At 35.8% G+C, this 23,918-nt stretch overlaps 2 protein-coding genes across 21 annotated transcripts in view; one reads left to right on the top strand and one right to left on the bottom strand.

The window, feature by feature from the left end:
* Nucleotides 1-19,971, top strand: part of LOC106882578 (uncharacterized) — a 109,368-nt gene extending 89,397 nt beyond the window's left edge. For all 3 annotated transcript variants that reach the window (XM_052970583.2, XM_052970584.2, XM_089357398.1), the window contains 4 exons: nt 366-594; nt 6,526-6,688; nt 9,436-9,526; nt 16,373-19,971. In XM_052970583.2, the coding sequence (XP_052826543.1) occupies nt 366-594; nt 6,526-6,688; nt 9,436-9,526; nt 16,373-16,523 (634 nt within the window). In that variant the 3' untranslated portion in view covers nt 16,524-19,971. The remainder of the gene's footprint in view (nt 1-365; nt 595-6,525; nt 6,689-9,435; nt 9,527-16,372) is intronic.
* A 2,677-nt stretch (nt 19,972-22,648) lies between these two features.
* Nucleotides 22,649-23,918, bottom strand: part of LOC106871917 (uncharacterized) — a 116,897-nt gene continuing 115,627 nt past the window's right edge. For all 18 annotated transcript variants that reach the window (XM_089357390.1, XM_089357393.1, XM_089357395.1 and 15 more), the window contains one exon: nt 22,649-23,042. In XM_089357390.1, coding sequence (XP_089213516.1) covers nt 22,939-23,042 — 104 coding nt within the window. In that variant the 3' untranslated portion in view covers nt 22,649-22,938. The remainder of the gene's footprint in view (nt 23,043-23,918) is intronic.

The following is a 23,918-nucleotide window of genomic DNA, read 5'->3' as shown; positions in this document are numbered from 1 at the left end:
AGATTAAGTGTGTGGCTTCAGAAGGGGACTACTTCAAAGGAGATTAAATACTGAATTCATATGTGCTGTAATTATTTTTTTTATATAGCACCAGTCCCGGTACTTTTTGATCAGACCTCATATTCTGTTTTGAATTTAACTTTATTCTTTATTTTAAGTTATTTATTCACTGAAAATGAATATATGATAATGAGATCAAAATAAAATTGAAGCATATTTAGAGTTGTCTCCTGTATTTGCTGGTAAAATGGAAACAATATTATTGCTCATGATTTTTCTTTTCACTTGCTACATAATTATTTTTAGTTAGCTTTTTGAATGCTCCCTAACTGTATTATAGTGACCTTTCTGAGTTCTTTCTACAGAACACATCATCGCCAAGACATTATGGAACAGCTTACATTTGTGGCACCATACCAAAAAAACAACAGATTAATTGAAAAAGACGAAACCCTTAAAAGAGTGAATGAGAAACCCATTGTGTCAACAGCAGTGAAAGACATGAAGAATGTTTTCCATTTTACCAAGGAATGCTTAATTCATGGAAATCTCCAATTGGATTCCATTTATTTCACCTCTTCAAATAATGCTTATGTAAATATTATACTATTTTTTGTTTTTGTTTTCAACCATTTGGGTCTTGATATCCTGGAACATTGTAGTGCGTATGTGTGTGTGGGGGGGAGGGTAATATTTGACTCTAAACACATACTGAATCCTTTCTTCAGTCAGTGTTTGTTGTTTTATGGTTATTCCAACACTCATTTTTAATATACAAATCAAAATCAAATCAAATTTGCAAATTTGATGACTGGCACCCATGCCAGTGGCGTGCTAACAGCACCATCCGAGCATGATCATTGCCAGAGCAGCTGACTGGCTTCTCTGCTGGTGGCACGTAAAAAGCATCATTCAAACGTGTTCATTACTAACGTTACTTACTGGTGCTTGTGCAGGTGGCATGTGAAAAACATCACTTGAGCATGGCCATTGCCAGTACCGTGTGACTGGCCCTCATGCCGGTGGTATGTAAAAGCACCCACTACACTCTCAGAGTGGTTGGAGTTATGAAGGGCATCCAGTCATAGAAACTCTGCCAGATCAGATTGGAGCCTGGTGTAGCTATCTGGTTTGTCAGTCCTCAATCAAATCATCCAACCCATGCTTGCATGGAAAACGGACGTTAAACAATGATGATGATGATGATGATGATGAAAGTGGATATCAGAAATTTTGGGACTTTTTCAAGAGGGATATTTATTAATTTCAAAGAAGTACAAAACTCTAATCTCCTTCAAAGTAGGATCCTCTGACTTCAATACATTTGTTGTAGCACTCCAGCCTTGCTGTGACAGTCCATGTAAGTTCTCCAAAGTGAAGGTATCCAGGACATATAATAGTATAGATGATACCCTTTCAGTTGAAAAAGGAATCATCATAGGCTTCCTAGTTGACTTGCTTTGCTTGGCCTCTTGTGCCAGTGAAAAACATGCTCAGCTCATGCAAATTAATCCATAACTAGTCTTGGACAGTTCATAAGTTTTTGTAGCATTTTTACCAAGTTTAACACAAAACTTTATTGACATCCCAGTTACATTCTTCAAACTAGTCAACTGTGACAAGCAGTGTTTTAACATGATGTGTTCAAACTGCTGTTACAGCTGTCTCCTTCAATCTGGAATAACGAAAGTTGCCAGGTCAGCTTATTAAATGTATAGTAATGATAAACTAAAATTACAGTAATCTAGGACAACTATCACTGCCTCACTTAAAAAAAAAAGATCCTAAAACGTCTGGAATGCACCTTGTGTGTGTGTGTGTGTGTGTGTGTGTGTGTGTGTGTGTGTGTGTGTGTGTGTGTGTGTGTGTGTGTGTGTGTGTATTATAATCTTCATTTTAATAACCACTTTTCCTTGTTTGTTTGGGTCAAATAGAGTTTTTTTAAAGCAAATGCTTTATGGTCAGATGCTCTTCCTGTGATCGATATGTTTTAGAAGAAGATTGGAAACAATTGATATCACTTGTATGATAGTGATACTCATTTACAACAAGGAGACACACAATTATTTTTTTGTAGAATCCTTATCAATAGCACTGCCTTCACAACCACCACTATTATTATTTCTAAGATTGTCACAAGACCACAAATGTGTGTGTGTGTGTGTGTGCACATGTATGGAAGTGGAGAAATGATGATTAAATCCATCTTAATACACCACTGGTACTTTTCTTTTTATTGTCCTACTGAGAGATCAGATGAAATCAACTGGAAAGATTGGGACTTATAGGGACATAACTAAATATAATAATCCTTTCTTCTATAGGCACAAGACCTTAAATTTGGTGGGAGGGGTATAGTTGATCACATCGAACTGAGTACTTGACTGGTACTTAATTTATAACCCCAAAAGGATGAAAGGCGAAGTCGACCTCGGTGGAATTTGAACTCAGAAAGTAAAAGATGAATGAAATGCTATTAAGCATCTTGCTCGACATGCTAACGATTCTGCCAGTTCACCACCTTATAACTAAATATAATAATGCATTGTTTTGGTGCTCTACAGATTACACTATTCTGACTGTAGTGTAGACTACATGGAATAAGAATCTTTAACATTTTTGGAGGGAGGGTTATAATTGATTAGATTGTTCTAATATTTGGCTGTATTTATTTTATTAATCCTGGAAAGATAAAAAGCAAAGATGACACTAGCATGATTTGAACTCAGACCATAAAAGGATGTAATTAAATACCATGAGGTATTTATGTCTTTATGATACCCACTCACATTCAGTATTTTGAGTTGGGCTGAGGCTATATGTGCAGTAAAATTGAACATAAGAATTTTGTGGTTAAGAAGCCAATTTCTTCATCAGTCAACTATGCATTCATATCAAGATTAAATTGAATATGGTAACATAGATTAAACTACAACAGAGGCTATTTTTACTAGTTCCAGCTGGATGGCTGTGGCTATACCATTATCTAAATTTTAATTGCCAATTTGATTCTTAGCTAAAAAAAACATCAATTCTATAATATTCATAAAACAATAAATTCATATGCTGTCAGGAGGAGAGAATTTTAATGTTTTATTGGGAAGAAATAGGCTTTCTTACCACTACATTGAACCGTTTTGTTTTGTGAATATTATTGCACTTACTTTTGTGGCAATAGATTATCTGTATATTCATGTATTTGTTTCTACCTTAAATTTTGTGAAAATAGTTGATTTTATTACAAAAATGCTTTAATTAATGTACTCCTACAAACAAGCCTTTTGTTTAAAATGACTTACAGCACATTTCTGGGCCCCAAAAGCTTTAAAACAAAAGAATTTTGTTCTGTATTTTATAAACATGGAAAATAATTTTTTCCCATTTCTGGAAGAGAATAAATAGGAAGAAACATGCAAAAACACAAAACACACAAACACACACACAGACAGTATTATTTAGCAAAAGAAATTAAAAATTTTTTTTTTTATAATTTCAATATAATTTTTGAAATAAATGAAAGAAGTTAACGCAATTTCAGGCATCTTCATGGCACAAGATAAAAGTTGACTACTTTCATTGTGTATGTGTCTACACAAAGCTTTTCTTTTGTTTGTATATAGAAAAAATATATTTGCTATAGGAAAACCACACAGAAATATGGTATCAAAAATGCTGTAGCTTTATCTGCTTCTGGTAAGACTAGTAGCAAGTCTTTATAAACGTTTTAGAAAGAAAGTCTCTGCTCTGTCTTTCAATAATTTGTATGTAAAATTAAATATAAGCATTACCTTTACATACACAAAATCAATGAAGTTATAATTTGTCTTGTTCTGCTGGTATATATGTAACTGTACATAAATTTTTCATTTCAAGTTTTGAAAAAACATCTTTAGCCAAATCATACTATCTACTTTTTCAAAGCATACAAATAAAAAAAATTCTTTAAATAAAGAAGTAGAGGGAAAGGCAAAATTTCAAAATAAATGAAACTTGAAAAATATTTTTCAAATATTATTGTAATCTACTACATAAGATTCATGTAAATCCAAAGAAATCATCTAAAACAAAAACAAAAAAAAGTTTTATGGTGTGCTTTGATAAGAACTCCAACTTTTTGAAACAAACAATAGATTTATACAGAACTAGCTTATAAGCCACACTCTGTGTGGACTTTTAAGCTAGCTCCTGCAGAGGGTTAATTGGGTCTGCAGCCCAAAACTAAAGAGAGCTAAATAGCATGACTATAATACATCTATAATGACTATATACCCCGGTGGTGTTTGATCAGAGGTTAAGGACATGAGAATTAATTCTGTAATGCAATCATTCCAGTCCCAAGTTGAATTCCAACTGTTGGCCAATTTGTCCCAAAGTTTATATCTCAACATGAAAGTTACAAAGCGAATGTCATTTATCACCCCATTGATCTCTGATGTCATCTGATAAATATCAAACAAGATGGCATGAATCAGCCAAGAAATAGCAAACTGCTAGAACTAGCAACCCAAATGCTTTTAAATCAGATCCCAATGCTGGATGTTCAAGAACTAAATGAAGGGCAGATTTTCAATCCCGGGATCATCCTGGTTCCAAAAAGGTATAATATGTCTATGTAGAACAAAGGCAGACTGAGATACAGGGGTCCCAGGCAGACAGACAGAATTTAGCTTTTATTAATATAGATCACCATGATTCTCAGTCACAAAATACAGGATGAGGAGAGAAGAGAATTAAAAAGTTTAAGTTTGTTTCAGAGACAAACAGCTGAAGAAAAACTGAAGAGTTGATACGAATCACAGCTGCCAAAGTAACCATGTATGCTTGATTCAAGTGTGTGTGTGTGCGTGTGTGTGTGTGTGTGTGTGTGTGTGTGTGTGCAGACACACACACACACACCAGTACCTCACACTTCCCTGTTCAACACCACTATATTTCACACTTGCAAACATCTACACAAATACACCCACCCTACAAAATCACTATAGCACTCAACCCAACCATATTCCCACTTCCAGACACAGAAACACTCTTATTCTTGCACATAAATAGCCATCTCTCCTCCCTTCTTATCTCCCACCATACAACTGCATGCTCATCTGGTTACTAACTGCCTATCTATTTTCTATCTTTTTTATTTTTCTTCTTTACCTGGTATCAAAAAGTTCCTTGACTAATTCTGTAGCACACCAACAGATGGCAGCACATGGCTGTATGTACAGTGAGAGCTAGCAGTGACCTTCATGCGGCAGTGTGCCAAGTGACATTGCTGTGTTTACTTCGCAAGTTGTGAAATTTGTCTTTTTGTGATCACATATATGCTGTAGTCTGTGATTTTGTCATGGACAGGAACAAAGAGCCAACATGAAATTTTGCATTAAACTTGGGAAACCTGCTACAGAGACATTGAACATGCTTTGGCAAGCATACAGTGATGACACAATGGGTTGTAAGCTATGTTTTGGGTAGCATGGGTACTTCAAAAGCAGAAGGATGTCCCTGGAAGATGATGAGCAATCTGGAAGACTTGCCATGAACATCATGCCTAGAAATGTAGTATTGTGCATTGAGAATTCATCCCTCAGGGCCAGACTGTCAAAATGTTGTTCTACTGCAACATTTTGAAGCATTTGAGGGAAGCTATTTGGTGAAAGTGACTGGATCTGTGGTGCGTGAATAATTGGATACCTCATGATGAAAGTGCACCCTGTTACTTGTGAGTTTCTTGCTAAAAACAACATGGTATCACTTCTGCACCTGACCTATTCACCAGATTTAGCATCTGCAGGCTTCCATCTCTTTCCCAAGAGGAAAATGCAGCTCAAAGGTTGCCATTTTATCACTGTTGTTGAGATGGCAACCTTTGAGCTGCATTTTGATCCAGAGTGAATTGTAGAAGTTCATCAATCTGCTTACAGAAAATGACTTTCTCACTCACTCTATTATTTTCTCTTTCTTTTGATGAAGGACTAATGTTCAAAATGTTAAAATGTTAAGACTCTCTTCCCATTAGAGCATTAATCTTACTGTATTTGTTAAACATTTTCCCTCCTGTTGTGTTTTTTATTGTTTGTTGCATTTATATTTCATATGTACATATGTATATACATAAGTATATATATATATGTTGTTGTACTTGGGGATGGTCATATTGCCAGTTTAGCCAATATATATATATATATATATCATCATCATCATCATCATCATCATCGTTTAACGTCCGCTTTCCATGCTAGCATGGGTTGGACGATTTGACTGAGGACTGGTGAAACCGGATGGCAACACCAGGCTCATATATATTTATGCATGTGTATGTGTGTGTGTATATATATATATATATATATATATATATATATATATATATATATATAGTCATACACATACACACACATGCATGTGTACATGTATGTTAAACTAATAAAACCATTTTATAATGTAAATTTTTATCAGACCCAACTGGTGAATTGTAACATTCCATGTTCATTTTTTCAATGTGAGCTAATGCCATACTTACTCTATATTTTGCAGCTGACTAACTTTGAATTTTCCCACATTGGCCCAGTATCATATGATATGGCATGTCTTCTTGTTAACTACATTACATTCTTTTACTACCATCTTGAGCACTTTGACCAGCCAGACATCAGTAGTCAGTTCAGCCAATGTTTGATTGAATTCATGAAGATTTCAGGTAGGTGTTGGTGTGGGTTACTCACCAAATTTATGCACTTCACACACACACACGCACGCACACACGTGTGCACACACACACACACACACACACACACACACACACACACAGAATTGATAACTTGCTTGATTCTTTGCAATGCCACTTTCAAATTTTAGCAGAAGAATCATATTTAGTTATTCTATATCTTATTTGATGAGCAATATTGTTGTTGACTAGTCACTGACTAACTGCATTTATGGTGATGAGAATAATAAAAGAAGCTCTGTCTATCTCAAGTGAAACAAACAGCCTCCAAGGTATTTTTTCAAAAGGACTGTACTGTCAACCAGTAGAAAGTGCTAGCCTATATTCTGCAAGAATCTTTACGATTTATGGAAATTTAAATCTCATGATAACATTCTAAACCTCAGGATCAATTTATGCTGACTAAATTAGCATGTGATCATTTTTGTATGATGATAATGATGATGACACTGCTGCTGACTATCATCATGACCTCCATCATCAGCATCATTCAAAAGCTATTGCTTGCAAATTTTATTAGCAGCAATGTTATCCTAAGCTTTGGTGACAAGTCTCGTAAAATCTCAAGAATACAGAATGCCACTTTTCTGCAGGTTGACAACACATGTCTCAATTCTAGCATCCTTCAAAGTAGCAGTTCCAATATCATTCAAGGTAGCAGTTTGGGTGTTGTACCAAGTACACCAATTACCACAGGAACAAGTATCATCTTCATCTTTCTAGCTCAGTCCTAGCATTTCTTAGTTTTCTTGATATTCACTCTACTCCAATCATATGATATTGCGAATTCAATGATCTTACACTGTTCTTTCTGTCTTCTACAATCATATTTGGTCTTATTATTTCAGTCTCTCTGAAGAAATATTATAAAATCTTGTAATTATCATTTACCATCACACTCTCCACTGTGTATTCATATCACTTTTTTGACACCTTGAATCCACAAACTTGGCTAACATCCCAGTGCACCCTTTTACTGACATAGTCATGCCTGTACTTACACTCATTTTGAGCTAGTTTACTGCACTCACTTAGGAAATACCTTCGTCCATTTTTTTCCATATTCTGCATTTGCTCTCTGAGATTTATCAATCTCTGTCTTTCTCAAATTTGTCCTAATGGGTTTACCCTGAGTGGTTGTAATCAGAGAATCAGTTTCTTGTTTCAGGTTTCTTTCTGTCAGCCTCAACCAGCATTCTTTACTGTTAACAAACCTTGGTTTGTTGCATGAATTGGTCATAGAGTTGATTGTCTTTCCAGCTATTTGTTCTCTTGTTCTTTCTGTTTTAGTGACTTCTTTGATATTTCTTTCTGCAGATATTCTTTTTTACTATCCACAACATAGTTTTCCAAACTAAAAATTGCAGTATTGATGGTATCTTCTGTTATTAACAAACTTTTGCTCCCTTCCTGGTGTGTAGAGCCTGATATTACTTTTAGTATGGTACTTGTTGTGTATTGTGAGTAGCTTCCTAGTTGTTCTATCTAATTCCTGCAGCTATGTCTTAGTCCAGGAGCAGAGTATCTCAATATCAGCATGGTCCACATTAATTGCCTTGATATTACCTCTATTTAGTTTTTTTTTTTTCAAGCACCTTTCCATTAACTTATTATCCTGCAACAACCCTAAGTACTTCTTTCTTTCATTCTTTTTGAGCAATATATTGTATCTTTTTACTCTCAGATTTAATCTTTCAACCTCTCTCTGTAATTAAAACTCCACACTTATTCACTACAAACTGCATACCAATATCCTTGCTAAATATTCTTAGTGTTAACAGAATCTAGGTCTTTTTCATTTATAGTATATAGTTTCAGGCCATCCATATGTAGCAGAGGATTTTTCTCCCTAGTCTTAGCAAGCTTATAAGCAAGTTTGGATTTTTTTTCAGTATGCTTGTCAAAGAATCAATGTAATCACATAAAGTAATGGAGATACCAAGTCTCCATAAAAAATTCCTCTCCAAGTTTTCTGATAATAGATTTTCCTTCTCCCTGTAAGTTATATAATTCTTCTTCTATGGAACCAGTTAGTAATTTCTTGAGCAACGGTAAGCATGCACAAGAGTTATAACAAAAATAATTTATAAGTGGACTCAGTTTTCTATTAATTGGCATGGAAAATGGACATTAAATGATGATGATGATGATGTTCAAATTGTACATGCTGGTAGACTGTCCTCTATACAAAGGTATTACTCAACAATCTCAATCACAAGCAATGTAGTTGCACCATTGATCCTCTTAGAAAAAATTCAAGGTTGCATTCTTATGCCTACTTCATCACCACTTTCATCTTGTCTGTATCATCAAATTGTTGTCCCAAAAGACTATCTTTTATTGAATCAAAATAGGAGGGCACCAGATCTGTACTAAACAGTTGATGGTGGGGATCACTAATCAGCCCAAATTGCCAATTGTTTGATTGTTGCCAAAAGAGTGTGTTCCCATACATTATGGCGAATTGGATTGTTTTTAGATTCTTGTTTGATCTTTTCCTCCTAATCGCTTCTCTAGTCTGTTTGACTCAATGTACCACTCACTGTTCATCTGCTTCATAAGAATCTACCTGGGCTTAATCAGCAACAACAACAACAATTGCTTAAGCAAAACTTATTCCATTGGACGTTTATTATTGAAAAAAGGAAATAAGCAGCAAAACCCAGAAGACAAACTTTAAAATGCACTGCATTGGTTGTAACATTTATTTTTTATTTCAGGATTAAAGTACAGTGAATTAATGAAGCTGAAATCAGATCAGAAATTTTGGTCTGAGGTTGCTGGATTCACTGGATGTGAAATTATTAAGCGGTGAGTTCCAAGTCAATTACTAATTACATTGTGTAACAAAATTTTTATTTATTTATTTATTTTTTTGACTTTGGTCAGTAAGTGTTATTTCCTATTTGCTTCTATCTCAAAATCAAAGGAAATGACTACTATTCGCTTCAAACTTTGCTTTTGTGACCTGGACATCAATGTTTTGAAACTAACCTATTTTCCATTACATTTTAGATAGATTCAGTGTTGGGTGGTTGAAGCAGAAATATTATTATAGCAAATATTCTGCTCAATACCACAGATTTGCTTGACCTTAACCACTTGAGCATGTCCCTTAGTGACTAAAAATATGTGCATACATACCAAATTTGAAAATTTTCACTTAATTTTAAAATTTCAAAATCTGTGACAGCAACAGAAAAGATCCTCTCTTTCTATCTGTCTCTCTTTGTCTTTTATGCTTTTCTCATTGTAAACTTTCTCCCTCTTTATATATATATTTGCCACACTCTCTCTGTATATGTATATCACTCATATTGAGTGTATGTGTGTGTGTGTATCTTCCTGTCTTTGCGCATGTATGTATACAAGTAAGGAATTTCATTAGGACAACAGAGTTAAAAACCCTCACAAAGTATCAGCAGCAAGCTCAGGAGACACCCAAACACAAAATGAATAGACTTGATATGTGAACACAAGTGTCCATTGCACAATCTCAGGAGATACCTGAGCATAGGGTGCATTGATTAGATAATAAGGATACAAGAGCCTCCTTTGCACAGACTCAGGAGATTATGTTCTATTTCAATTCAAACAACTTCAATCTTGAGTGTGTCTTAGTTTTGCCATGACCATCAACAAATCACAAGGGCAAACAGTTTTAGTTGTTGGTTTACACCTTAAAGAGCCCTACTCACCCATGGTCAGCTCTATGTTGGATGTTCAAGAATAGGAAAGAAGAGAAAAAAATTTACATCTACCTACAAGATGGAACAACAAAAAATTTGTTTACTGGAACATTGTAAATTACCCCAAATAATGCAGAAATCTGTCCTGATCAAGAGGTTTATCCATCAGGGAAGACATGGAAGAAAGAAAGATTGAAATAAAGGTATTCTATTGCGAAAATTTTCTGGCAATAATGAGCTACTCAGCTTATATATGCTTTATATATATATATTTACATTTCTCCCTCTCTGATTTCTGTTCTCCCTCTGTCTCTTTATTTCTGTTATAGAGTACTCTTTCTGCCCTTCTTTATTCATGATGTTTACTACTGTCCATTCCCTGGAAGCTAGCATAGCTGCTTCCTCATATCTCTGTCTTGATGGCCATTTCTGGTGGTAACCTTTTCTCTTTTCATTTCCTTCTTCTTGTTGCTACCTTTATACAAATCCTTCTGTACATGCAGATCTCTTCAATATGCATTGCTTGCTCTCTGCCATATGTATCATATCCAACTAAATGTGCCTTTTCTTTGCCTTGATCATACATCAATTTACATTTCTACCTTATAAAATACTAACCCACTTGTAATTTAATTTAAGCTAAACTATTGTTATCGTAATTTTTTGTCACTCATTAAATATGCACCCTCCCTTCAAGGTTTATATTTTTCCCTCCTTGACTTTTTTTTTATTTCTGTTGTAGCTAAGAAAGGAGCAATCTTTCTACCCTTCCTTATTCACAATGTGCCCCTCCATTCCAACCCCCACCACTTATACCCACACCCATCACCTATACTGGAAATCTCTCCACCGTACCAGAAGGCTCTCATAGCTCTTCCCACCAGTGGTCTCATCCATATTACTGTATGCATCAAAAGGAGACAGCATTACTTATTTAGTCAATTAACAAACCATCTATTTCCTTGCACTTATGCTGAATGCCACCCCACCCCTTTGCATGTTCCCTCCTACGTCCCTTTTCACTTCCTCAGATTTGGTACTGTCAATGCAGTCACATTGAAAAGTAGGTTTGGCAAGATTGTTAAGATGCTTTAACAGAGGTGTGCTGATGTTTGCTGCATTCAGGAAGTAAGGTGGAGGGGAGCATCAGCTAGGTTCCTTATGGGCAAGACATATAGGTATAAAATCTTCCAGGAAAGTAACAGTGATGAAGTAGGTGGTGTGGCTATACTTCTCACAGAGAAATAGATTGATAAGGTCATTCAGGTAGTCAGGGTGTGCAATAGAGAACTTGAGCTTAAGCTAGTCTTTCAGAGTAGCACAGTAACAATTATCTCTGCCTATCCTCCACCGTCCCAGTGTGTGCCAAATGAACAAAAGGACTGCTTTCATGGTATTCTCCTGCAGGTTACCTCAAAGACAAATGACAATGACCTCATCTTCATGGCTGGTGATTTCAATGGACATGTTGGGCAACAGCTAGGTATCTTCAATGGTGTACATGGGGACCATGGAATTGGTTCCTGAAACAAGCAGGAAACAAGGCTACTGGAGTTCTGTGATGCAAATAACCTAATGATCTGCAACACTAACTGCAGGAAGCTAACCAGTCACCTAATCTATCAATCAGGTGACCATACTTGTCAGACTGATTACATTCTCACCAGAAAGTGAGATGCATGGTTGCTTAGAAATGCAAAAACCTTCTCTGGTGAAGAATGTACCCATTCCACAAGTATAGATTAGTTATTAGTGACTTTAGACTTCATTCTAAAATTTCAAGAAGTAGATCAATCTGGAAAAGAATTTGGAAGCTTAAGGATCCTCTAAATGATCAGAAATTTAGGGGCACTTAAATTGAGAGAAAGAGGAACTACAGACTTGTAACATAAAGGGCAACTGGGAGTTTTTGTGAGACAGCTTGCTGAGTGTCACAGACCAAATCTGTGGCTGATGCAAAGTCCCAACCAGACCTAGGGTGATGTGGTGGTGGAATGATGTTGTAGACAAGACCATTAAAGTGAAGAAACAGGCCTGAAAGCAGAGATGGAAGGTCTGGACACAGGTGGTACAGAGATCTATATCAGGTAGCTAGAAGGGAGGTATACTTAGTCAGGGGAGAAGCAGAAACGAGGAAGTTTGCCAATGTTTTATAACGTGAGGACCAGACGCCTGAAGTGTTTAGGATTGCAAAACAGTGTGTCAGAAAATCATGAAGTGGTAGGAGAGAAATGTCTTCACATGGATGATGGCTCATTTGCAATTAGTGATTCTTTGAAGTCTTGGAAGTGCCACTATGAAAGATTGCGAAATGTAGAGAATGCATAATGTGGACCCAACAGAAGGGCCAGCTATCTGAATCAACAGTAGCTTAGTGGATAAAGCAATTAAGAATATGAAAACGGAAAGCCTCCAACCCAGCAGGTATCAGCACTGAAATGCTTAAAACATCTGGTGGAGTGGGATATGATTTGGTCACCCACATAGTTAATCAGGTTGTCCACGAGGGAGTCATACCTAATGATTGGTGTAGCAGAATTGTAGTCAACCACTACAAAGGCAAGGGTGATGGCTGGACAGAAATAATAACAGAGGCATCAAATTGCTGGGCCAGGTGATGAAAGTTGCTGAAAGGGTCATAGCTCAATTAATAAGGAAGAGATTCAGCATAGATGAGATGCAGTTTGGATTTGTGCCAGGGAGAAGCACCACTGATGCAACCTTTCAGTGAGGACATTGCAGAAGAAATACTTGGCCAAAAACAAACCTGTCTCTGGTAAGGATCAGTTCTTAGCCCCCTCTTCTTTATTATATAACTGAAGAATGTAAGACTGGTTGTCCTTTGGAGCTCCTCTAGGCTAATGACCTCATTCTTATTGCTGAATCACTACCAAAACTAGAGAAGAAATTTCAGGTATGGAAGCACAGACTGGAATCAAAGGGCCCTAGAGATAATTTAGCAAAGAGTATTGGTAAGTAGGAAAACAGACAAATCACAGATCCCTTCAGGGAGATGGCTTTGTTGGGAGGAACTCAATAAGGTGTACCCAGTGCAAGCTATGGACAAATAAGAGCTGTAATGGCATCATTGGAAGACTAACAGAGAAAGTAGCCTTTACATGTGACAGATGTGCAGGTACAATAAACACCAGGAATGTACAAAAAATAGACTCTCTCAAATGTCAGGGGAGCTCCTTAGAAGTAGTAGACAGTTTCTGTTACTTAGGTGACCAAGTTAGTAATGGGGGAGGTTGTTCTGAAAGCATAGCTACTAGAATAAGAATATGCTGGGCAAAGTTCAGAGAGCTACTACCTCTGTTTGTAACAAAGGGCCTCTCCCTCAGAGTGAAAGGCAGATTGTTATGATGCCTGTGTATGAACAGCTATGCTACATGGCAGTGAGACATGGGCTGTGACTACTGAGGATATGTGAAGGCTTCAAAGAAATGAAACCAGTATGCTCTGATGGATGGGTAATGTCAGTGTGCATATACAACTGATGATAAAGTGACTTGAGAGAAAAACTGGGTATACAAAGAATCAGATATAGCGTGCAAAAGAGAAGACTGCACAGGTACAGCCATGTAATGCATATGAATGATGACAGCTGCTGATCTCAAATTGTAGAGGGAACATGTGGAAGTGATGAAAGTTGCAGAAAGGGTCATAGCCCAATTAATAAAGAAGAGAGTCAGCCTAAACGAGATGCAGTTTGGATTTGTGCCAGGGAGAAGCACCACTGATGCAATCTTTCTGTGAGTACACAGCAGAAGAAATACTTGGCCGTGCTTCACAACCAGGAAAGCATGGGATGAAGTGGTGAGAAAAGATCTACAGATGTTGGGACTCACAGAGGGGATGATGTGTTGCTGTGCTTGAAAAGACACGTCAAGTTAAGTAAAAGCATGGTTGTCTTTGCATACAGACTGTACCAGGCATCCCTCTCCAGCTGAGTATTCCAAACCTTGTAGGTTCACAGGAACTGGTGTCACGTAAAAAGCACTCATACTAGTACCATGTAAACGCACTCATGCCAGTGATGTGTAAAAGCACCCAGTACACTATAAAGTGGTTGGCATTAGGAAGGGCATCCAGCTGTAGAAACTGTGCCAAAACAGGCATGAAGCCTGGGCAGCTCTTTAGTGGGTCAGCTCCTGTCAAACGGTCCAACCCAAGCCAACATGGAAAACGGATGTTAAAAGATGATGATATATGTATGTGTATAAACACACACACACACACATATATATATATATATATAAAACGGGGTGTTCAAAAACTCTCTCCACAGTGAGTTTTTTTGCATCCTGCGCATCATCATGGCACTACTTCAAGAGTTTTTTGGCGAATGGATTATTTCAAAGGGACTTTGGCCACCAAGATCACCTGATTTAACACTGCCAGACTTTTTCTGGGGAGCAAGTAAAGGATCAGTGTACAAGAATTGCTCAAAAACCATTCAATACTTACTGCGGAGAGACTTTTTGAACACCTTGTATAACGTACAGGTAGGGCTGTGTGGTAAGAAGCTTGCTTCACAACCATGTGGCTCCAGGTTCAGTCCTATCTTCTACTATAGGGCAAATATCTTCTACTGTAGCCTTGGGCCAACCAAAGCTTTGTGAGTGGACTTGGTAGAGAGAAACTTAAAGAAACCTATTATGCATGTGTGTGTGTCTTTGTATCTGTGTTTGTCCCCCCCAACCAGTGTTAGTGTTTACGTCCCTATAACTTAGCAGTTTGGCAAAAGTGATTGATGGAATAATTACCAGACATATCTTTAGTCAAATGAATTGATCACAGTACTTTTTTTTTTTAAGAATGAGCACTTACTCTGTCTCTTCTGCTGAACCGTTAAGTTACGTGGACACAAACACACCAATATCAGTTGTCAAGCAGTCGTGCGGGGACAGACACACATATATATGAGCTTCATTCAGTTTCCGTCTACCAAATCCACTCACAAGGCTTTGGTCAGCACTAGGCTATGGAAGACATTTACCCAAGATAACACATAGTGGGACTGAACCTGGAACCATGTGATTGAGAAGCAAGCTTCTTATTTCTTTATTGCCCACAAGGGGCTAAACATAGAGGGGACAAACAAGGACAGACAAACGGATTAAGTCGATTACATCGACCTCAGTGCGTAACTGGTACTTAATTTATCGACCCCGAAAGGATGAAAGGTAAAGTCGACCTCGGCCACACAGACATGCCTGTGCATATATATATATATATAAAACAGTCCTATCCAATGGGCTTCCACAGGGCATTAGTCAAAACAAGGCTATAGTAAGACACTTTTCTAAGGTGCCATACAGTGAGATCAAACTTAGAACCTTGTGATGGTGAAGTAATGTCAACTAAATACTTGACTTTTTTTTAAAAAAAGAAAAATGAAGTTTAATTACTCAGAATTAACATCTTCATGACCAAATATATTTAATGTAGTGAGCATTAAAGACATAATTACATGTGAGAGAAATACAATGTTAGCCCAGTTTGCTTATTTTAATATGTTATAATAAATGAGTTTGATTAATTGAAGTTTGTTTTGCAATAAGATTAAAACATACTCCTATTTGCTGAAAACATTAAAACAGGTTAATGAACTAGTCTTTTCTTCCCAAATAAATATTGTAATTAATTCTCACTGTATATATTAAAACTACTTGAGTATTTTTTTCTGAAACTCAATCAATATGAAACCAAAATTGTTATTATTTAGTCCCAGGTTAAATCTGATCAGACAGACTTATGAGGAAAGATGTTCCATCCATTGCCAGGCTATCATTTTTTTTACATACTGTATCTTGCACCTTATATAATGCGATCTTTTCGTTTTTGTAGGGTGTGATTGTTATTTCTAGCGATTATGTGGAGGATCCCTTGTTAATGAAATCTGATACAATTCTGTTCCTTTGATAATTATAATAAAAGACCATATCTTTCTGTGATTTTTCAGACTTCTGGAACCATTCCATTTGAAAACATTGCAAGGTTGTCAGCATGCAAGGAAAGACATGCTAGAAGTGGGATTTCGGCTTTTATATGCTTATAAGAACATCAGTTCTATAGACAGTCTTCTCATTATAGCTTTTATGTTGGTTTATTAAGTTAATGAAATTAATCATTTTCATTCAAAACAAGTCAAGAAATTCAAAGTAAAAAGACAATGGAATGGAAATAAGTTGTGATCTATGAAAGTAAAATCTTTCCAAAAATGATTGTTTCTTGGCATTCAAAGATACCAGTTTTAGTATTCTTACCATGCTTCTATTATTGGCAAAAATTATAAGGGACACTATTTATTATCCAGAGAATGTATGGTCTCCTCTGCCAACATGTCTGTATTTGATGCCATGATTATACATGTGTGTGTATGCATATTTATGTATGTATTTATACCCTTATGCAGAACTCATACCTCCTACACAGTGATCCCTCACCATATTGCACACACAGTACATCACAGATTTGTCTGGTAAAATATATGTAAATTTATATCGTGGACTCCTCAGTATATCCAGGTTTCTGCAGCTGATAGGTATTTATATCTTTTTAGATTTTAATTATTTCTGTGAGAGCTTTTGGAATGCAACACCCACTGTAGTTGAGGGATTACTGTACATCCACTGCTCAGTCTGCTTGAGCAAACCATGCACCTACACATACAAATCTAATCTACTCCTTACACTAAATCTCTCACACACACTGTCCATACCTCCTATACGTATACACATGTGAGTGGCTGTGCGGTAAGAAGCTTGCTTCCCAACAACATGATTCTGGGTTCAGTCCCACTGTGTAGCACCTTGTACAAGTGTCTTCTACTATAGCCTCAGGATTTGGCAGGCAGAAACTGAAAGCCCATCATGTGTATATATATGTATGTGTGTGTGTGTGTGTGTGTGTGTGTGTGTGTGTGTGTTTGTCTCCCCACCATCACTTGACAACCAATGTTGGTGTGTTTATGCCCCCATAACTTAGTGGTTTGGCAAAAGAAATCAATAGAATAAGTATTAGGCATACAAAGAATAAGTCCTGGGGTCAATTCCTTTAACTAAAACCATTATGTCAGTACTCCAGCATGGCTGCAGTCAACTGACTGAAACAAGTAAAATAAAAGAATATATATATGTATCCTCATACATATGCTTGCAATTACATACATACAAACAGATATTCCTTCACCACTTTCAACATTAAAACCACAATTACCTCTCACACATCCAGTTTGTCAGAGGTCAAACATGTGAACCTAACCCATGTGCGTTTTTTCTTGGTTTTTTTTCTTATCTGATTTAATCTAGTAATTGACAAAGGATTATCTACAAAACATACTTTTACCTTCTAATTGCTTTTCCTCATAACCCTTCAAGCAGGGTTATGACTTTTTCACAGCCTAATAACCCTATATTTGATGAATAATTTCATGAAAATCAGGAAACTAACATTTATTTTGCTTTATTTGAAAAAAACATCACCCCCAACTTACGAAATCGATCACCATTTTTGACCCAAATCTTGCAAAATTCTAGTGGGGTTTGTAACACCTGCTCAACTTTTTACTAAACTTGGTGTGCTGACTCAATGCAATGCAGAAATACTAGATCTGAAATTTCAGCTTTCTAGTTGAAGTAGTTTGGGAGTTATGGACTTTTTAAACTATAATCACTAGGTGTCACTTGATTCACACTTCAGTATTTCCGCTGCCTAAATCCTTGTAAATTCAAGAGAGATGTGGAATAAAAGTGTATTTATACATTTTTAAGATTACTGAATTGAAATCACTCTATGCAAAGGTTGAAAACTAGGCTATTTTAAGACAGAGACCACTACAAGCATTCAATCATCATCATCATCGTTTAACGTCCGCTTTCCATGCTAGCATGGGTTGGACGATTTGACTGAGTAACAGCTGGATGCCCTTACGGTCAGTAAACATTCAAAATTAAAAACAATACATATTTTTAACTTTATAGGTTTAATTCCAATTTTAAATAACTGTATAAGAAAAAGGGTGCTAAATGTTAGCAAATTTTTAAACATAAAGAATTAATGTCTTGTTAGATAAAATAAATCGAAGCTGAAGTTTCTCCTTCTTTTAACAAACATCATAAAAATTTTGAAGGCACTTGATTGCCTGTTCTGCACTGTGATTTCGTTCTGGGGATTTCCAGTTCTGATGGTTCTTTACTCCAAAGTTTTTAACAGAGTTCAATGCTTTTTTATGAACTTGCAGGCTACCACATAACTTCTGATAATCATGTGCACTGAACATTTGGTCAGTAAACCAAAAATCTGCTCAGCTGTAAGAGATGAATCAACAAACATTGAGAAGCAAAACTCTTTTTTGGTGGTAGAAGAAGTAATGCCAAAAGAGCTAGTATTGCTCGAGAATTCCATCTTGCATTAATTAAGTTGGGTATATTTTGAGACTTTCCAATAGGAAATTTTCCGGTTTCTTCAAAGAAACGAAAAACTCTGGTCAAATGAAATAGAAATTTCATGTCATCTTGCTGATTCAGTAATCTTTTCTGCACCATTGTTGAAATTAGATTGGAGCTTCTTGTAATTACTTAGAAGCTCTGGAATGAATGTTTATTCAATATTGGGAGATGATTTTTTTTCTCCAAGTTCGTTAACCATTACAACACGAAGAACTCTATCAAGGATATGATGCTGACAACCAATAAATTGCAGTTCTCTCAAACCCTTTTGAGCAAACAGTCTTTGCAACTGAATGACAATGTCATTTCTTTTCCCAGTGATCACACTCGTATCAGTGACAATCATCTTTACACAGTTCCATAGATTGCATTCATCTAAAACAGCTGTTATTCCTTTCACAACAGTATTGGCTTTTCCGTTTGGTAATTGGAGTGCTTCTAACTTAGCTTCTCTCTGTTCATTCTTTAAAACTAGCACTTGGTATTCTTGGTCATCAATACACTTACCATCAAAATGCAATGACCAGTTTTCTAAATATAGTGTTTTCTTCATTTTCTTTTTTAGTTTAACAGCTCCTTTGATTCCATCTTGAGATAATTGGCGACAAACTATTGCTGCTTTTTGGGTTGAAAGCTTGGAAGATATTACTAACTTGGTTACAGTTCCAGTTTTGCTAAACTTCTTCCTTGTTTGCGTGAATTCTTCATCTGATTTCTCAGACTCTTGATATTCCCTTTCAGTCTCTGCTTCAGATGTTAACGATGACACTGGAGTTGCTCTGGTTGAAGTTGGCATTAAGGACACTTTTCTTCTTTTGGATGGATGGATAGTTTTGGAACTGGCCACCTTTTCAGTTCCATACCCAACCTGAGCCTTGCTTTCAATTTGAAGATAATATAACCTTCTATCTTCACTGCACAGCCATTCACTGTTTTCCTTTGTGATGTCAAAAATTCCTTTCAATGAATCATATTTTCGTCACTTTACACTTTTATTGTACCTACACTTTTATTGTATTCAGCACTTTTTCTACTTTTGCTTGTACATTTTGAATTGATAAATATGGGAATTTAATTTCTTTTGCCATAAAAAAAGTTACTTCTATCGAAATTTCCTTTTGTTCTTTCTTTCTTTCCTTTGATGGTACCTCCAAGGAACAGGTAGTGACTGACTATTTGAAGTTTCATTGGTATTCTGCAGTTGTTTTCCAAAGAATACTTTTTGGATTTCATGGATTATAAGTTGTAACAAATACATATTTCTACATAGCAGAATGCAAAACAGTAAATATAGTATCCTTAAGACATTGCATACCAATTGACTAATATCAAGATATTAGTCAATACAATTGACTAATGTCTTGAGGTTCTGCATTGACTATAAAGAGAATGTGAGTGTGAACTTCTCTCCAGTGCCGCTGCAATGGTCATTGCTGTGGACATACATGGTACATGTGTGAAGTTTTCTGCTTTGCACCTTGACTTTAGACCATTGTATTAAAGTTAATGATCATGTTAAATTTAGTGTTGTTTACATTTAGTGATGACTCATAAGCCAATAACGTGTCATGATATTGAATGCCCAATATTTGGTACTCTATGTGATCTTAGTGAGCAAGTTTTGCCAACTTACAAGGACGTATCAAAATGTGTTTTATTTGAATGGAAAAAGAAAATGTAGTTAAGAAAGATCCTTCAATTAAACAAATTGTCAAGATTGTAGCAGGAAAGATAATTCTTCTTTGCCAATAGGCATCCATCCATTGTGTTATGATTGAGTCAGTTCAACCAAAAATCTTAAACTTTTATCTAAATTACCATGCATTACTAAAATCTGTGAAAAATAGAAAAAAATGTGCCATCGTTTCAAACAAAGTGTAATGTGTTTAAAAACAATGCAACAAAAGATTTATTTAACATTTCCTGTAACAAGTGCAACTCCTTTAAAAACTGGAATTATTTTGAATAAATTAGAAATGTTAATTATTTTTATCACCAAAATGTGTCAAGAATCAAAAATTGGTTTACATGTTATTTTATTTTAATGAGTGTCTAATCTAGACCTTAGGTAACACATATATTCGGTGACCTAGTATTAAGAATAATAAAGAAAACAAAGTCAAAAAGTCTATTTATTTCACATAATTTTGAAATTTCAAGTGTGTTGCACAGCCTGAAGATATAGATTTTATATCTTGAGATTTTAATACTTTTTGTTTTTAAAAGATTTTGCAAAAGAAAATCAATTTGTAATAATGAATGTAAAAAATAAAATGAAGAATGGCAAACGTGTTATAAATTGATCTTTTGCACACCATTCAACATTTCAAGTGGACTGTGGTGCCTGAAGATGTAAATTTAAGAACTTCAGATTTTAACACAGTTGTTTTTAAAGGATTTTGCAATAAAAAATATTTTCTTGAAAGCATATTTCGAAAATCTGTGTAAAAAGTGCCTTTTGCGTTCCACCCTAATATATATATATATATATATATATATATATATATATATATATACATTCATGTATCAGGTGAACAGCTTGTCTTTTATACATATTTCATTATCAAACTGTGTTTCAGTTTCTTATCTTTTCATAAATATTACTTTCTTGTATTTACTTTGAAACAATAAAGTTTTAAAATCCATATTCAAGTATTGGAATATATTTAACATCTGCATTACTTCTTATATTCCAGGTTTGATTTTTGTCGATTTTTCTGCTAGAGATTTTTTCACAGCAAGGTCTCCATGTCAACAATTATGTTGTTTTATTATTGTCAAACTTATATAGCTATTACCACCAATTTTTGACCATAAGGTTTTCATGTCAGTAGTTAGTTTTCATGAAGGCATAACTAATTATTTTAAGAGATGATAGTTAATACTGTTTCTATCACCAAAGAAAAAGACAGTGTAACACAATAGCTGTTTAAATGCCTGGCAAAGATGTCTTTTTTGATAAAGAATATATATATATATCATTATCATCATCATCGTCATTTAACATCCGCTTTCCATGCTGGTATGGGTTGGACAGTTTGACTGAGGACTGGCAAGCCAGAAGGCTGCACCAGGCTCCAGTCTGATCTGGGAAAATTTCTACAGCTGGATGCCCTTCCTAATGCCAACCATTCTGAAAGTGTAGTGGGTGTTTTTACGTGCCACCGGCACGAGGGCCAATCAGGCAGTTCTAGTAACGACCATGACAGAGATGGCATTAGGAAGGGCATCCAGCTGTAGAAACCATGCCAAATCAGACTGGAACCTTGTGCAGCTCTCTGGTTTACCATTTCCAGTCAAACCATCTAATCCATGCCAGCAAAGAAAGCAGACGTTAAACAATGATGATGATGAGTTGCAAGCTTATAGAAAAGGACATCTAAGTGCATGTCCTTTTCCTTAGTCCACAGTTTGTGTTTGCTTCCCAACCACATGGTTCTGAGTTCAATCTTACCTTCGATACATGTCTTCTGTTATAGCCCAAGGTTGATCAAAGCCTTGTAAAGCCAGTCGTGTGTGTGTATGTTATTATCTCTTTACCATGACACTGTGTGATAGTTCTAAATCAATGTCTCTGTCATGCAAGTATCATCCTTTGTTTCCAGTCTTTCGTGGGAAAATATTACCTTATTTAAAAACAGGTGAGAGTTGGCAACAGGAAGGGCATCCATCCATAGAAAATTTGCCGCAACAAAATTCTGTCCAATCCATGAAAGCATGGAAAAGTAGAAGCAGATGATGATGTAAACAAATGCTGCTGAGAGTTAAAACAAAGTAAAATAACAAAAACCAGTAACAGAGCATCTTTATTATTCTATTGTTAAGAATAAGAACTTGAAGAAAGCAAACAAAAGTGTAAATGTGATGTAATCAAAAAGAAGCAACGCTGCATAGATTGTTGAAATCAGAAAATGTGTAACAGAAGTCCATCAATAGCAGCAACTATATTACAACCAGTATATATGAAATATGAATTTTTTACAAAGCTTTTGAAGTTTTTTTTTTTACTGACTAATAAAGGTAATCTTAATGTTTTTGTCTGTAAGATAAAATGAAATAAGTACCCTTAAATTCAGTATCATAATAAAATGTAACCATCCAATGACTGTATTTCATACATTGCCACAGAGTCTAAAAGCCACTCGCGGGATAACAGTAACACACCTTTCTTTTTATGTACATCTGAAAATAAAAAATAAAAAGTTGAAAACTTGTTTTTGTGCTATATGCCAAACAATAAACAAGGTTGGGAAATGTTAAAAACGAATTTTTGAAAAGAAATGAATCAATAGTTTACACTGAAACCTAAAATATATCAGGATCACTCTTTTATAGTATCTTACACCATGTACTGTAATAAATTACAATGCTACAGTATATGTCTATGAAAATATCTAGATGTATACATGTTTCAGGTTTACATTTGCATGTGTGTGTGTACCTGTCTCAGATTTACATATATGTATACCGGTCTCAGATTTATATATATATCATGCAAGGGTAGGACGGTTGACAGGAGCCGACAAGGTAGAAAAGCTACCCTAGGCTACTGTGTCTGTTTTGGCAGGGAATTTATGGCTGGAGGCCCTTCCAAACACCAACCACTCTGCAGAGTGGACTCAGTGCATTTTATGTAGCACTAGCACAGGGGAGGTTAGTTTTGGTATGATTTTTACAGCTGGATACCCTTCCAAACACCAACCACGTTACAGTGTGGACTGGATGCTTTTAATGTAGTACCAGCACTGACAAGGTAACCAAATAACTCGCAAGACAAAGAATTATGAGAAGGGCAGGGGCATTTGAAGAGGGGAACTTGTGTTAGAGGAAGAAAGGTTAGAGTGTGACAAAGAGACAGAAGCAACTGTCTCACTATGTAGAGGGCATCTGTAGTAGTTCTCCTTGGAATAAAACCAAACTGCATCTCATCTAATTTAATTCTATCCCCAATTAGTTGAGATATAACTCTCTCTGTAATTTTCATGACCTGGTCCAGCAATTTGATACCTCTGTAATTTTTCGATCAATGGCATCACTTTTACCCTTGTGACAGCTGAC

Source organism: Octopus bimaculoides, chromosome 9, assembly GCF_046866305.1.
Source record: "Octopus bimaculoides isolate indiv1 chromosome 9, ASM4686630v1, whole genome shotgun sequence".
Taxonomy (NCBI): Eukaryota; Metazoa; Mollusca; class Cephalopoda; order Octopoda; family Octopodidae; genus Octopus; species Octopus bimaculoides.
The sequence above is the reverse complement of the archived record's forward strand: the minus strand, read 5'-3'. Positions and strand labels throughout refer to the sequence as shown.